Here is a 12,941-nt window from a genome sequence, read left to right on the forward strand (position 1 = left end):
AAGGTGTGGCCAGGCATATTTGGTATTTTGTGGAAGGCACACTGTAGTTGAAACCAGTTGCGTCACAGATCTGCTAAAACATGATTTGAAGCACAAAGGAAAACGAGGCTCACCACAGTTAATGTTAACATTAGCATATGCATAATAAGCATGATTACTTCCAGTGTGTTAGTTCCAGGCTTAAATAAATGTGTGAGTTGATATTTCAGAAAAATTCATGCTTTTCCTGTATTATAAAACTATCAAACATGTTAGTCAGGATGTGGCTGAATGCTAATGTTAGCTCTTATCATTGTTTTGGCTCGAAATATGACCCAAATTAAGTTCTTCTATATTAAACATTTTCTACTGTGACTGAGAGTTTGTGTATGCTAACCTGTTTTCAGTTACCCTTAAGGTTAGACTGTAAGAATCCTCCCATTATTTATCTGCTTTGCATAGATTTTTTGTGAAACTGTTATAATCCTGCCTGTTTTGCTTCTTATACTGTCAAATAAATACCTTAAAGGTTGTGCAAAGCAAAAATAAATGTGTGTTCTGAGTTTTTCACACCACAGAAACATGTTAGAACCACCTAGCCAAATTTGAATGATTGAAGTATATAGAATTAAAAATCCTGAAAAAAAGAGAATTTTTCTCTGATCTGAAATGTTGTCTCCACTGTCTCAAGGTCAAACACCACTATGACCTGAAAACATCCTGAAACATGGGCGCTCCGGCTTTATTGGGCATGCAGGCTTTGCAGTGTTTTCAACCACTTTTAGATCATTGTTATGATTTTACAGCACATTTCAAGTGATGTAACCAGAAAAAACAGAGATCAGAATCAAATACAGAGTATAGGCTGAGCTGTGGCAGTTCAAAATTATTTAACAAACACAAGAGTCTATATGCAAAAAAGACTTGGTCATGCAGGGACAGGTCATTATCATTGTTGTTCTTTCTTTTATCCATTTATTTGTCAGTGAAATAAGCAAGAAACATTGCAGCAGGAAACAATGACAAAATACAGAAATATTGCATGTAGGGTTTACAGCCACCCCTTTTCCTAGCTAGATTTTTCTACTTAAAAGGTCATCCTGGGTTACATCCCAGGTCTCTTAAATTGCCATCCATGCATCCCTCACTCGCATCCTTTCCTTGTGTCTTAGTCCCTTGGACCAAGGATGCAAGGAGAGAGGACAACTGACCACAGCTGGATAAGCTGTCAGTCAGCTTTGACAGCTGTGCAGTCTTCTGATGGAGTTATGCATATATATAAAGGTATGTATAAATGTGACTGTTAAATAATGTCAAAAGTGTTTCTCACCGGCAGATAAACTCTACCCTCCCTGATTATAACTGTTGATTATAAGGTTGTTTGTGGTGATTTTTAGTGATGAGCCAGTCGGCTTCATCTGAATCTTCATATGTGTATAAATCAGTGGTGCCCAACCCTGGTCCTCAGGGCCCACTGTCCTGCATGTTTTAGATGTTTCCCTGCTCCAACACACCTGATTCAAATGATCAGGCTGTTGTCAGGCTTCTGCAGAGGCTTGATGGTGAGCTGATCATTTGAATCAGGTGTGTTGGAGCAGGGAAACATCTAAAATATGCAGGACAGGGGTCCCTGAGGACCAGGGTTGGGCACCACTGGTATAAATCATCCACCCACTACCACCCAAACCAAAGCTTTCAGGTGATTTCTTTCTTGTGTGTTGTATTGGGAAAGAGTCTTTGTTACGTGCCACAGTGTCTGTGTGGTGCTGTGCTCTCCTGTGCCCAGGTTCTGCCCCTCCCCCCTTGCAGGTCGCAGTGATTGGCATCAGGTGCAGCTGCTCTGCAATCAGGACCTGGTGCTTAAAAGCCTGGAGAGTGCAGCCAGTCATGGCCAGTGGGCCATTTGTTCAGGTTCAAGTTTATTTGTTTTGCACCTTTAATATATATATAAAAGCATAAAGAAAAATAAGATATAAAGGGCCACTATCTTCATGCATTGTGGGAAGTAAGAGAAATGGAAACTTTGAGGGTGAATAACAGTGTCTATGGACTTGTCTTGAACCTTGTTTTAGGCAACTTTAGGTAGGTTTAGGTACAGTTAGGGAAACCATAGCAAAAATCAATAAACACTTGACTCATTTTATGGCTTGTTTGTGAGACTGTTGTTCCATTTTAACCTGGAATTGCATTTGATATCAGTACCATCAGTGCCTAGTTCATCTTTATTATTGAACCGTAAAAGTGTAGAAATCAGCAGTGGTCCCATTTTCATCAACCTTCTCTTTGTCATATATTCATAAAATACAACATATCAGACTTTATCAGTAAAAGAACAATAAAGTCCTGGACTTCAATCAAGATCATCACTCGACTATATTCCTTTCATGGAAAAATTCTTGTTGCATAACAATTTAAACATGATGATGAAATTGACAGTCCACACAAACAAAGAGACATAAGCAGTGTAAATACTAGCAAACTAAATTACCACCAGTACCAAGGAATCTTTGTCTAGAGAGCTTGATTGTCAGTCTGTTCATTGCCACACCCAGTTAGCTGTAAAAGTACTCTGTATCAGTATCAGACACTGAGAGTCGGTGACAAATCCTCAATGCCAAAAAAGTTTGAACACTGTTTTAAATGTTCCAAAATAGTTGGGACAGAGGCAAGTCTACCACTGTGTTACATCACCTTTTCTTTCAACAACACTCATTTCAGTAAGCATTTGGGTACTGAGGACACTAAATGTTGAAAGCAAAATTATTTCACAAATTTGCATGATGTATGTCTACAGCTGCTCAGCAGTCTCTGTTGTTGGATCTTGTGTTACATAATTCACCACACAGTTTCAATAGGAGACAGTCTGGACTGCAGGCAGGTCAGTCTAGTACCTGAACTCTTTTACTATAAAGCCACACTGTTGTAACATGCAGAAAGAGTCTTTGCATTGTCTTTCTGAAATAAACATGAATGCCTTGAAAAAGATGTCTGGATGGCATCATATGTTGCCCCAAAATTTGTATGTACCTTTCAACATCAATGTGACTTTCACAGATATGCAAGGTAGCCATGCCATGGGCACTAAATCACCCCCATCACATCACCATCACAAATTCTAGCTTTTGAACTTTGTTCTGGTAACAATCTGGATGCAGTTACAACACAATCAGAGTATCTTTGTGAATCAGAAGATGTCAGCATGTCTCACACAGTCTGCATCACCGGTCTGTAGGACAGTAAAGTTTGATTTCTCTACAGAAATCATTTCTGTACAAATGATATTCTACTATGGAAGGACTACTTTTGAGAAAACATTTAAGAACAAGGTTTCTCAACGTGCAGTTCCAAGGAATTTAGGGGTTTAATCATCTACAATCCATAATATCATTGAAAGATTCTGACAATCCAGAGAAATCTCTGCACGTAGGGGACAAGGCTGAAAACCAACACTGAATGCCTGTATAATGGATATTACATGGTAGGGCTGTCCACAACTAAGATTCTTTCCTAGTAAAATCAAATTTGACCGCCTATACAAATATTCAATGATTTTTTTTATTTTAACAGTGCAGTGCGCCACACTATATTTCCTATATGAGCCTAAATGAGCGTGTTTCACCAGCTAGACTCAGGTTTTAATGCTTTATTAATATTGGATTTTTCACACAGTCAGAGAAATTAAAAGTGTGCATCCTCCTATAGTTCAGTTATGAAGTCAACGGACGTGCAGAGTTTCTCTTCCAAGGCTGCAGCCGCTGTCCAGCATCACCTGTCCTGAGCGCTCCTTCACACTGTGAAGTAAGGGTTTATTTAGACCAGTGTTTCTCAGTCCTGATCCTCGGGGACCCCTGCCCTGCATGTTTCATGTTTCCCTGCTCCAACACACCTGATTCAAATGATCAGCTCGTCATTGAGCCTCTGCAGAAGCCTGATAGCAGCCTGATCACTTACAAGGCTCTTGGCTTGTCCTTGGATCCTATCAAGTCTCATCCACAATAACATGGTTCTCACATTTTTCTCACAGCGTGGTTTTCTTGCATCAAGCAGAGCGACTTGCCACTTTTATATTTTTCTTGCGTCAACCCATCCCTCACACCAAGCTCCTAAGAAAAGAACACTTCCTCATTTGTCAGAAGTTGGTTTGTCACAACAGATGCAGTATTTTAATTGGCCGTTAATCGTTGTGGGCTAAAGAGATTGCTTGTGCAACATTCACAACACAGGTTTAAAAAGGATGGCTTCAATCTAACACTTAAACGTCAGTTGGTACTGATCCACTTGAGACTCGCACAGCAGCAGAGAAAGGTGAGAAAACTTCTCTATATCTGTATAATTTATTCATGTTTTGCTAATTTAATACATTTTAAACTATTTAAAAATTAAATTCATTGGATTTTTTGTGTCTCCCATTTTCTCACTCTAGGAAAAATGAATGTCATCCTCCTGACTGCCATCATCTTCTCTGTAGCCCACAGCGGGCAAGGAAGGTTTTCTGATGGCAACCACATAATCAGCAACTGGGCAGCCGCTCCCATGTTACAGCCCTGTCAGCAGAAGAGCAACATCTCTAAATACAATACATTCGTCAAAAGACACATCCTCAAAGAGTGCTTTAACAGAAATTCAAAACAGGAATGGGCAAGGTAAAAGTTTAAATCTATTATTTCATTCTTAAAGAACCAGAAGTTGTTGCTGTATTACAATTGAACTTAATGATTCTTCCAAATCCTACAGTTTCTGTGTGATGTTTAGCTTTGAATACAACAGCAGTTTGGTTTAAAATACATAACTGCATTGCAAACACATTGATACATGATGTTCTCACATGACTTTTAGTGATGTATTATGGTTCACATTTTTTCTGAGAGAAAAAAGGAGAAAATACAAGATTAAAAACTCATCCAAAGTTTAGGCACACAGTAAGTAAAATATAGGTTTGAAAACGCCGTAGTTAATAGCAGGAACACACTGTGACAGCTACATTAAAAGTTGGGCTTGTCAGTACTGTGCTGTGAAACAATCATCTCCTTACAGATACCTACAGAGCTCAAACCTCTGTGGCAGAACGAGACTGCAGTCCTTCATTGACGCTCCAGAGGGTCAAGTCCGGCAGATCTGTAGTAGTGCTGGCTGGCGCGTTCAGGGTGCTACTGGAAGCAAGGGCAACTTGTGCATCAGCGACTCAGCCATGACTGTATATGAAGTTGTGTCTGATAAAACTTGCAAAATTTGCAGAGTAACACCTCGCCAAAAGAATGTGACTGTAGCATGTGATAAGATTGACAACCGCTGCTTCCCTGTCCATTTTGAGGGAGGCAGCCATCAAAAGCTGGTTAAACGCTGCATGTAACCACATTTTTGGAGGGTTAGTGCACGCTTAATTCCAGCTGTCAGGCTAATTATTCCCTGACGTCCAAGATTTCAAGAAAGCTTAGCTAAATGAATGAATATTACAGTACATTACATACAAGCTCGCAATATAACATTTCCTGTCTTGCTGTCTCTTGTCCAAGCATGTAGCATTAATCTAAGACAGGGTTACTGGTATGTCAGAACAAAATTATTTCTGATTTTACTTTTTTTGTGTTGGATGAAATCTGCAGGAACATTACACAGAAAAGTCTGTTCCAGTCAGCATGTCATATAACATTACTGACTTAACCAAAATATCTATGAAGATGAATCTTCCAGACTTGTTGTCCAAGATGTGTATACCGTAGTTAATTTCTCTGTCTCATAACACGATCTAACAGTGATGTTAGCTAGGAAGTGGCTGAATGCTAACATTATCTGTTCTGTCAGGGTAGCTAATGAGATATGTTGTTTTAGCTTGAAATATGGCCCAATGTCACCACAGATTTTCAATGACCATCATCTTTTCAGTTGCGGATCAGTCAGGAAGCAGTGAAAATATAGCAATTTGTCAGATTCTCTATATTTCTGACTTCTAAGCTGTACACAATTTGAGCTTCCCACCCTCAACCTCACCATTTAACCAAATTAACTTATCCTTTATTAAAGATTTTCTACTGACAGAATTTTATTTAAGCTAAAGCTAATTTACAACCTTGACAAAAAAAACTGCATGCTAACCTCAGTTTTGTTTTCGGTAAAGTTAGAATGCAAGTTACTTTAACATGTTAAATGAATCCTCCCATAATTTGTATCCATTCATTATCTCCTTAGCATAGTTTTGTTTGTTAAACTGTACTGTAATCCTGCTTGCATGCATTAAACCTGCATTTGAAATCTATATTCCAATAAAATGAGTTAAATGTAATGAAATCACAAAATAACCACCAATTTCTGCATTTTTACAGAGTTTTCAGACACTTTCATTGTTGTTTTGATTTTCCAGCACATTTGCTGTGTAGTTTTGTCCTGTTGTCATGTGAGGTAACCAGAAAGAAATGGACAAAAATAATACAATAACATCTCAGAGTCAATATACAAAAGAGACTTACAGTTTGGTCTTAAGGAGTGACTAGCAGTACAAAGGCAAATAAATCCACAGGGGGAAGCAGGAAATTCAAATTCCAGAAAACAGACAGTAAACCCAAACACAAGGCAAAGGCTGGAGCCACTGACAGAAAGACAAACAGAAGAAGAAGGGAAACACACAGACTAAATACACAGGTGGGTGATTAGGGACACATAAGACTAATCTGTATTTCTTCATTTTATGAGTTTATTTGTCAGGAACAATGCAAGAAACATTGTAGCAGGTAACAATAACAAAATTCAGATGTGTTGCAGTCATTGTGTTCTTGAACCAGGCCTGCCAACAACAAACAACCTGCATGTATAGCTGATATATTTGCAGAATTTCAGTGGCTTCACACATACAGCAGCTCGCTGCACAAGGACATCCTCATTTACAGAAATAGAGGTGGTTAGTGTCAACAAATACGTCACCCTACCACCTTGTTGTACACTTTTTTTTTATTGGTAATTACCATAGACATATATGGTGAAAAGGCAGTTTGCAGTATTTTAACTGGCTGTTATTTATGGTTTAAATGATTGGTTGTGATCACATGTTTACAGGACGAGGAAATTTAAAAGGTGAGAAATACTGACTTCAGCAAAGACATCAAAAAAATGCAGCAACATTTACAGTAAAGAGGCTGGCTGAGCAGAGCAGGTGAGAAAACATTGTCATCGCTAACAAAAATGAATAGTTTTACTGTATTATTATTATTATTAATATTATTATTATTATTATTATTATTATTATGTGCTTTTAGTCCTTATGACTTAACTAAACAACTGAAAAAAGTAAGTTTAGTTTTTCTAAAGAGAACACCCTTCTTGACCATTTGCTTTTTACTTCATGAAACAATAACAATCATTAAAAAGACAAACTAAATAAGTGGGTCTTGAATTGTTTTTTTTTTTGTTTTTTAAGGTGTTTACAGACAAAAACTGCAAACATAATTTTCCCATACAAAGGCACCTAATGTACTTCCTGGATAACATTCAAAATGAAAGAAATGAAACTGAGGCACACGAGCCATGGCTAAATATTTTGCAGTTTCTTTGTCTTCTGTTTTTGAGTCAACTCGTAAATGAAAATGGACAAAAACTTGATTACAGCCGTCCAACACCGGCTCACTACAGCCTGTGTCCAGTTAATGTTAAAAAACAAATAAATGAAAACAGCCTTGAGTGAGAAGTAAAGTCTGTGGTGAGCTTTTTGACACATACAAGCTTCCCTTAATATGTGTGAAAAACAGCTCAAAACTTATCTTTAGGTACCTCATTTTTAAAGATGCATGTCACTAAGCCATTTGATCTTATATGAAATACTTAAATACTGTCATCATTTATATCCAACATTTCAGTTTGGACAAGGTGGTTGTTAATTTTAGGTGTTTCTAAACAACAAATTAACATGCAAAACCTCTCATTCTGTCTCTCATTCTAGACAAGATGATCACCATCATGTTCACTCTTGCATCTGTTCACGGGTACAATCAAAGTCCTTGTCAGAGGAACCCTAACAACAATGCCTACAATGCATTTGTTAGGAAACACATCCTCCAGGAGTCTTTTGACAGGAGATCAAAGAGAGAATGGAGAAGGTGAGTTAAAGGGTTAAGTCAGTGAGTTGTTTGTGAAGTCGACTCTTCCATAGTCCAACTCCTTTTCACTCTGTGCCCCAATGACAGTTGAGCGAACAGAATAGATATGAAACGTGCTGGGCTTGTCTATGTTGAAAGTTAAACTACATTCTCAAGTTGCATTTATTAGCTTGCGAGTTACTACCATTTTGCTTACTTGCAAGCTAATGAATGCAACGTTAGCTAACTTAAGATGTGAATACATGTCACTGTTACAATTTGACCAACTGCCACTTTTACAGGAAAAGGAGAAAGTTGCTTAGATGTTATAGGTGCACAGATCAAATCCTACCAAGGAGAAGAAGATTGTACATTACAGCAATACAGACTTTTGCAGTATCTTTGAATATATGTTTCCATTGTGTCAGCTAAGTAACATTACTGTTTTATTTTGTTCAAAGGCCAGCGTGTTGTAAAACTTGTTAAATTCCATTAGCTATGCAGTGAAACAGTGATCTCATCATACAGGTACTTGATTAAGTATCGTCTCTGCGACAGAAGACGGCAGTCGTTCATCAGTGAGGGGGATCAGCCAAGAGTCGTGCGGATCTGCAATGGCTCCGGCAGGCCCCTGTGTAGTAGTTACCAAGGTAACTTATGCATCAGTGACTCAACCATGCTGGTATATTATGTCAGAGTCAGCAATCGCAGGGGTTGCCAAATTGAGAGACTAGCGACTAGAACAACACCTGTGATAGTAGCATGTGATAAAATCCAAAACCGCTGCCGCCCTGTCCATTTTGAAGCATACAACAACCAAAGGCCAGACACTCGAGCCAGACACTGCAGACCTCGTGCTTAGAATAGACAAAGTTTTTGGAGAGTCAGTAGACATCAGATTCCAGTTTTCAGGCTCAGTATTGGGCTGAGATCCAAGACTATGTCAAGTTTAGCTAAATGAAGTGTTTTTTTTGCTTGCATAAAAATATTTACATGTGATTTTGTTTTCGATTATATTCTCTCTGTTACATTTGACTATTTTATCTGGGCTGAGCTCTTTTATATTAAACATATTTCCCACTGTAACTGAGATTTACATTTCCATCTAAAGTTCTTTACAGCCTCTTCCAACTGTGCAAATTGAACTGTCACTTAACGTCAAGGTTAATAGATCCCTTATCTACAATGTATATTAAAATGTTATTTTCAAGTCATTCTGTTTTTCCCAGTGTATAATCCTCTCATTGTAAAATTAATCTTCACCACATTTTTGTGCTTTCTCTATCACTGAGAAATTTTGTGTTGATGTTTGCTTTGGATGTTTGAAAAATAAATGCCTTAAAACTGCATAATCATTTGTGTTTTTGAGCTATATACTGAACTATTAACCCTATCTGCAGGTCTAAAGAGTTCCATTTCTCTCAGCTCATCTTTTTGCCTTGAGGACTTATTTATTCAAAACAGAGAAAATCAGAAACTAGCTGATAAACACTAAAGCGCACCAAGCAAATAAAGACACATTAAATGCCTTTTCCCAGGTGTTTGAAGAGACAGAACAGACCATAAATGTTGTATGACTTTACTGAAGAATTATAACCAGTGGTGGAGAGTAAAGAGGTACATTTACTTGAGTACTGTACTTAAGTACATTTTTTGAGTATCTGTATTTGAGTTTTTTTAAATTAGAATTAGAATAAGAGAAATAATTCCAGGTAGTCTTTTAATGTAATAAAAACACTGCAAAATTAATGTATGTATTAATGTATATACTGCCCCTGAAGAAAGAAGGAAATCTCAGTTATTTACCAGACTTGGAGAACTCCTTACAGTTGGCTTCAAACTAATTTTATGTGGTGATTTTAATACAGTTACGTCAGAAAATGACAACTGTCTTTTTTGTTTTTGATTGTATTTCTATGCTGAAGTTTTTATAGGTGTTTCTATAGGCTTTGTGTAGCAGAGTGGTTCTACAAGCAAGTCAGTGCATCATTAGATGGTTTCAGAGAGTTACAAGCTTCTGTAAATGACTATGACAATACAGCAATGTATTTATATTAGAAAATGTACTTTGTAATTTGTACTTTTCAATACTTAAGTATTTTTAAAAGCAAGTACTCTAGTACTTTAACATGGGTAAAATTTTGACTGAGCAACTTGCACTTGTAGTTGAGTAATATTTGACCAGGAGTATCTGATTAACCATTATTGTTGACATAGCAAAATGTCCTCTTTGTAATGTTGCAGTGTGAAATAATAAAATAACCAAAATGGAACGTTCCAGGTAGAGTCATTTAGACAACTATGACCTGCAGGACTTTTATACCAAAAAGAGGATGGTTTAGGAACATTTCCAGTGTTCTTTAATGGATCAGGGAGCCTTCCACAAGTTCTTCAGTGTATCCCCTTCCTACATGGGTACTGGGGAATTTTCTGATGATTGAGATAGTTGACCACACCGGTTGAGAGAAAACCAACAATAAGTTTCATAATCTGATGAAATTTTTTATTGAATTTCTTTCACATTGGTTTTTTGAGTAGATATACAAGATATGGAGCCTCACATTTGAGTCACCAAAAACCCACTGAAAGTTGTATGCCAGTTGGATCCCCAAACTTGGCTCTTTGCAGACAGGCGTACATAGACATGGTCTCCTTGCTGCAGATGCAGGAAAACTGCATTTCCTCCATTATCATTTCCATTTGATGGGTTGTCATGTGTCATGACCATGAGTTGATTGTTCTTGTAGAGATTCAACATTCCCCCACGTCCAGTATGGTAGAAGATGGAAAAGAAATAAACGCCTGCAACAGGTGCAATGAAGACACCTGTGGAAACAACAGGGTGTTGAACACAGAAAAGTATCAACATTAAAATGTCCGCTGGAGTTATGCTGTAGAATTTTTTATAATGCAGCGATAGTTGGTCAACATTCAGGTTTCTGTGGGTCTTCTTCTACTAAATCGTACTGTCTAACTCATTGGCAAGAAAAATGTAGCTACCCTCTAGTTGTCAGGATTATTAATAAGTGATATCAGTGACAATAGGTACAATGATAGATAAAAGTTTGACAGCTATCGGCAGAAGACTTGAACTCAGAACCGTCTTGCTTTGAGATGACAGTGCTGACAATCATGCCGCCTTAAGATAATACAACTACACTATCAGAATATAGCTACACTAAAATAATTTAGTTATACGTGCACTATATAGTAATTGATAAGTATTTTGTTTACTTTTGAAAAATATAACTGCTAACTGCACCTAATTACACTGTTTACCCATGGAGAATAGTTTTTTAGTAGTACTTTTTTTTCCAAAATTTCTACCCATGTGTGTAAGCTTCTAGGGTTCTAAGTATCTTCACCCTTCAATAAATCATTGAAAACATTGGTAAACATGTTGGTGACTGTGAGTATTACCTGTTGATGGACTGTAGGCATCACCGATGTTTGTAAACACTCTTCTGTAGATTAAAGTTGTGTCCACGTTGAAGGGTCCAATGACTTTGTCTCCGACTCCTGCTACTGCACTGAATATCACCTTGGTTCTTCCTGTGTAAAACAAAACATTTAATCACTTTACATCACACTATTTCAGAAGTCCAATCATGAAAAAGCATTAGTTGTTTCCATGTTTCACATCTTGTATTGTTTGGTTTGTAGGACTTGTTTTGTTTCCATTAATAATAGACAATAAACACAGGACCTGATTTACTAAGATCCCAAATAAAGAGTACTAAATTGCAGGTGCATCCTAACATATTGCATGTTTTATTGGTGTGCGCTGTGGGTGATCAACCAAGAATAACTGTAGAAATGACAACAGGTACAAACACTGTTGAGACAGCAGTATTTAAATGAGGGTTTTACATGTTTTACAGGTTTCTGCCACAGAGAGTTTGGATGGAAGGTAGAATTACTGCAAGTGCAAAATGAAATTCTGTCCTGTGGAGGTGTTAGTGGAAGAGACAAGTTAACATAAAAAAGTAAAGAACAACAGATGAAATTAAGAGAAGATGGCAAGATATAAGGTGAAGAACAGAAGAAAAATTGCCTTATAATAAAACTTGTTCAACTATTTTTTAATAATAATAATATTAAAATTAATTGTGTAAGAGATATCCTCTGTGCATCCCACAAACGGCTTACAAGAAATTACTTTAAATCAGAGTATCTCCTCCTTGCCACAGTAACAGCAGCGATCTGTGCACAACACTGGGCCAATTAGTACCTTCCTTTCAAACATATAATATACAGATGCAGTCACAGTCACCACAAATTATTTTCAGGCTTGGTAAATCACTGTGCATCTGCAAAATTAACTTAATTACATTTTCTCCCTCCAGTATTTTGCACACCAGGGTAGAAATGCCCCATATTGCACATTCATGAACACATTTGAAAGATGTAATCCTCAGTGCACGTTCTTAGTAAATCAGTTTGCACATTAGTTTGATGGTGACATCAAGTTTAAACATGTTTTTACACACACAAACCTCCAGTAAATCAGTCCCAAAGTGCTTAATGAATTCCTTGAATAAAATCCTCAAATTTTCAACTTTACCTTTGTTCCTTAGCACCAGAATCTGGCTTTCACTGTCCCTCAGTCTGGTTTCACTGTTACTCAGCCTGGTTTCCATAGCTACCAATGCAATATCATGCACCGTCAGTCTGTGCGTGATGTGTCTGGGACTTTAGGATATAAAGGTGACTTTTTTTTTGAGTGATCGTCAAACAACACACACCCATGCATATATTAGATGATTTAAAAGAAAGTTTAAATGATACACATATTTAAAACAAATTACAAAATTAAAAACAACATTCACTTTAATTTATATGGGTATGATATGAGTACTTTTGGAACCACGACCTCCATCGCTCTTTGATAACTTGGGA

The 12,941-nt window shown here is 37.3% G+C and overlaps 1 protein-coding gene and 1 long non-coding RNA gene across 2 annotated transcripts; one reads left to right on the plus strand and one right to left on the minus strand.

Annotated features, from left to right (window-relative positions):
- The first annotated feature begins 3,921 nt into the window (after positions 1 to 3,921).
- Positions 3,922 to 6,275, plus strand: LOC146305919 (uncharacterized). Its single transcript, XR_014769153.1, has 3 exons — positions 3,922 to 4,284; positions 4,403 to 4,622; positions 5,014 to 6,275. It is a non-coding gene; the product is annotated as an uncharacterized LOC146305919 (long non-coding RNA).
- Positions 6,276 to 10,519: 4,244 nt separating this feature from the next.
- On the minus strand, positions 10,520 to 12,697 carry LOC146305920 (complement C1q-like protein 3). Its single transcript, XM_084712255.1, has 3 exons — positions 12,607 to 12,697; positions 11,463 to 11,594; positions 10,520 to 10,868 (listed from the first exon to the last, which is right to left on the minus strand). Exons 1-3 carry the CDS (start codon positions 12,680 to 12,682, stop codon positions 10,600 to 10,602), a joined length of 477 nt encoding a protein of 158 aa, XP_084568381.1. The 5' UTR covers positions 12,683 to 12,697; the 3' UTR covers positions 10,520 to 10,599.
- Between the last annotated feature and the right edge of the window lie 244 nt (positions 12,698 to 12,941).

The sequence above is a fragment of the Lutjanus erythropterus genome, chromosome 23 (genome assembly GCF_056507025.1).
Source record: "Lutjanus erythropterus isolate fLutEry1 chromosome 23, fLutEry1.hap2, whole genome shotgun sequence".
In the NCBI taxonomy this organism is placed as follows: domain Eukaryota; kingdom Metazoa; phylum Chordata; class Actinopteri; order Lutjaniformes; family Lutjanidae; genus Lutjanus; species Lutjanus erythropterus.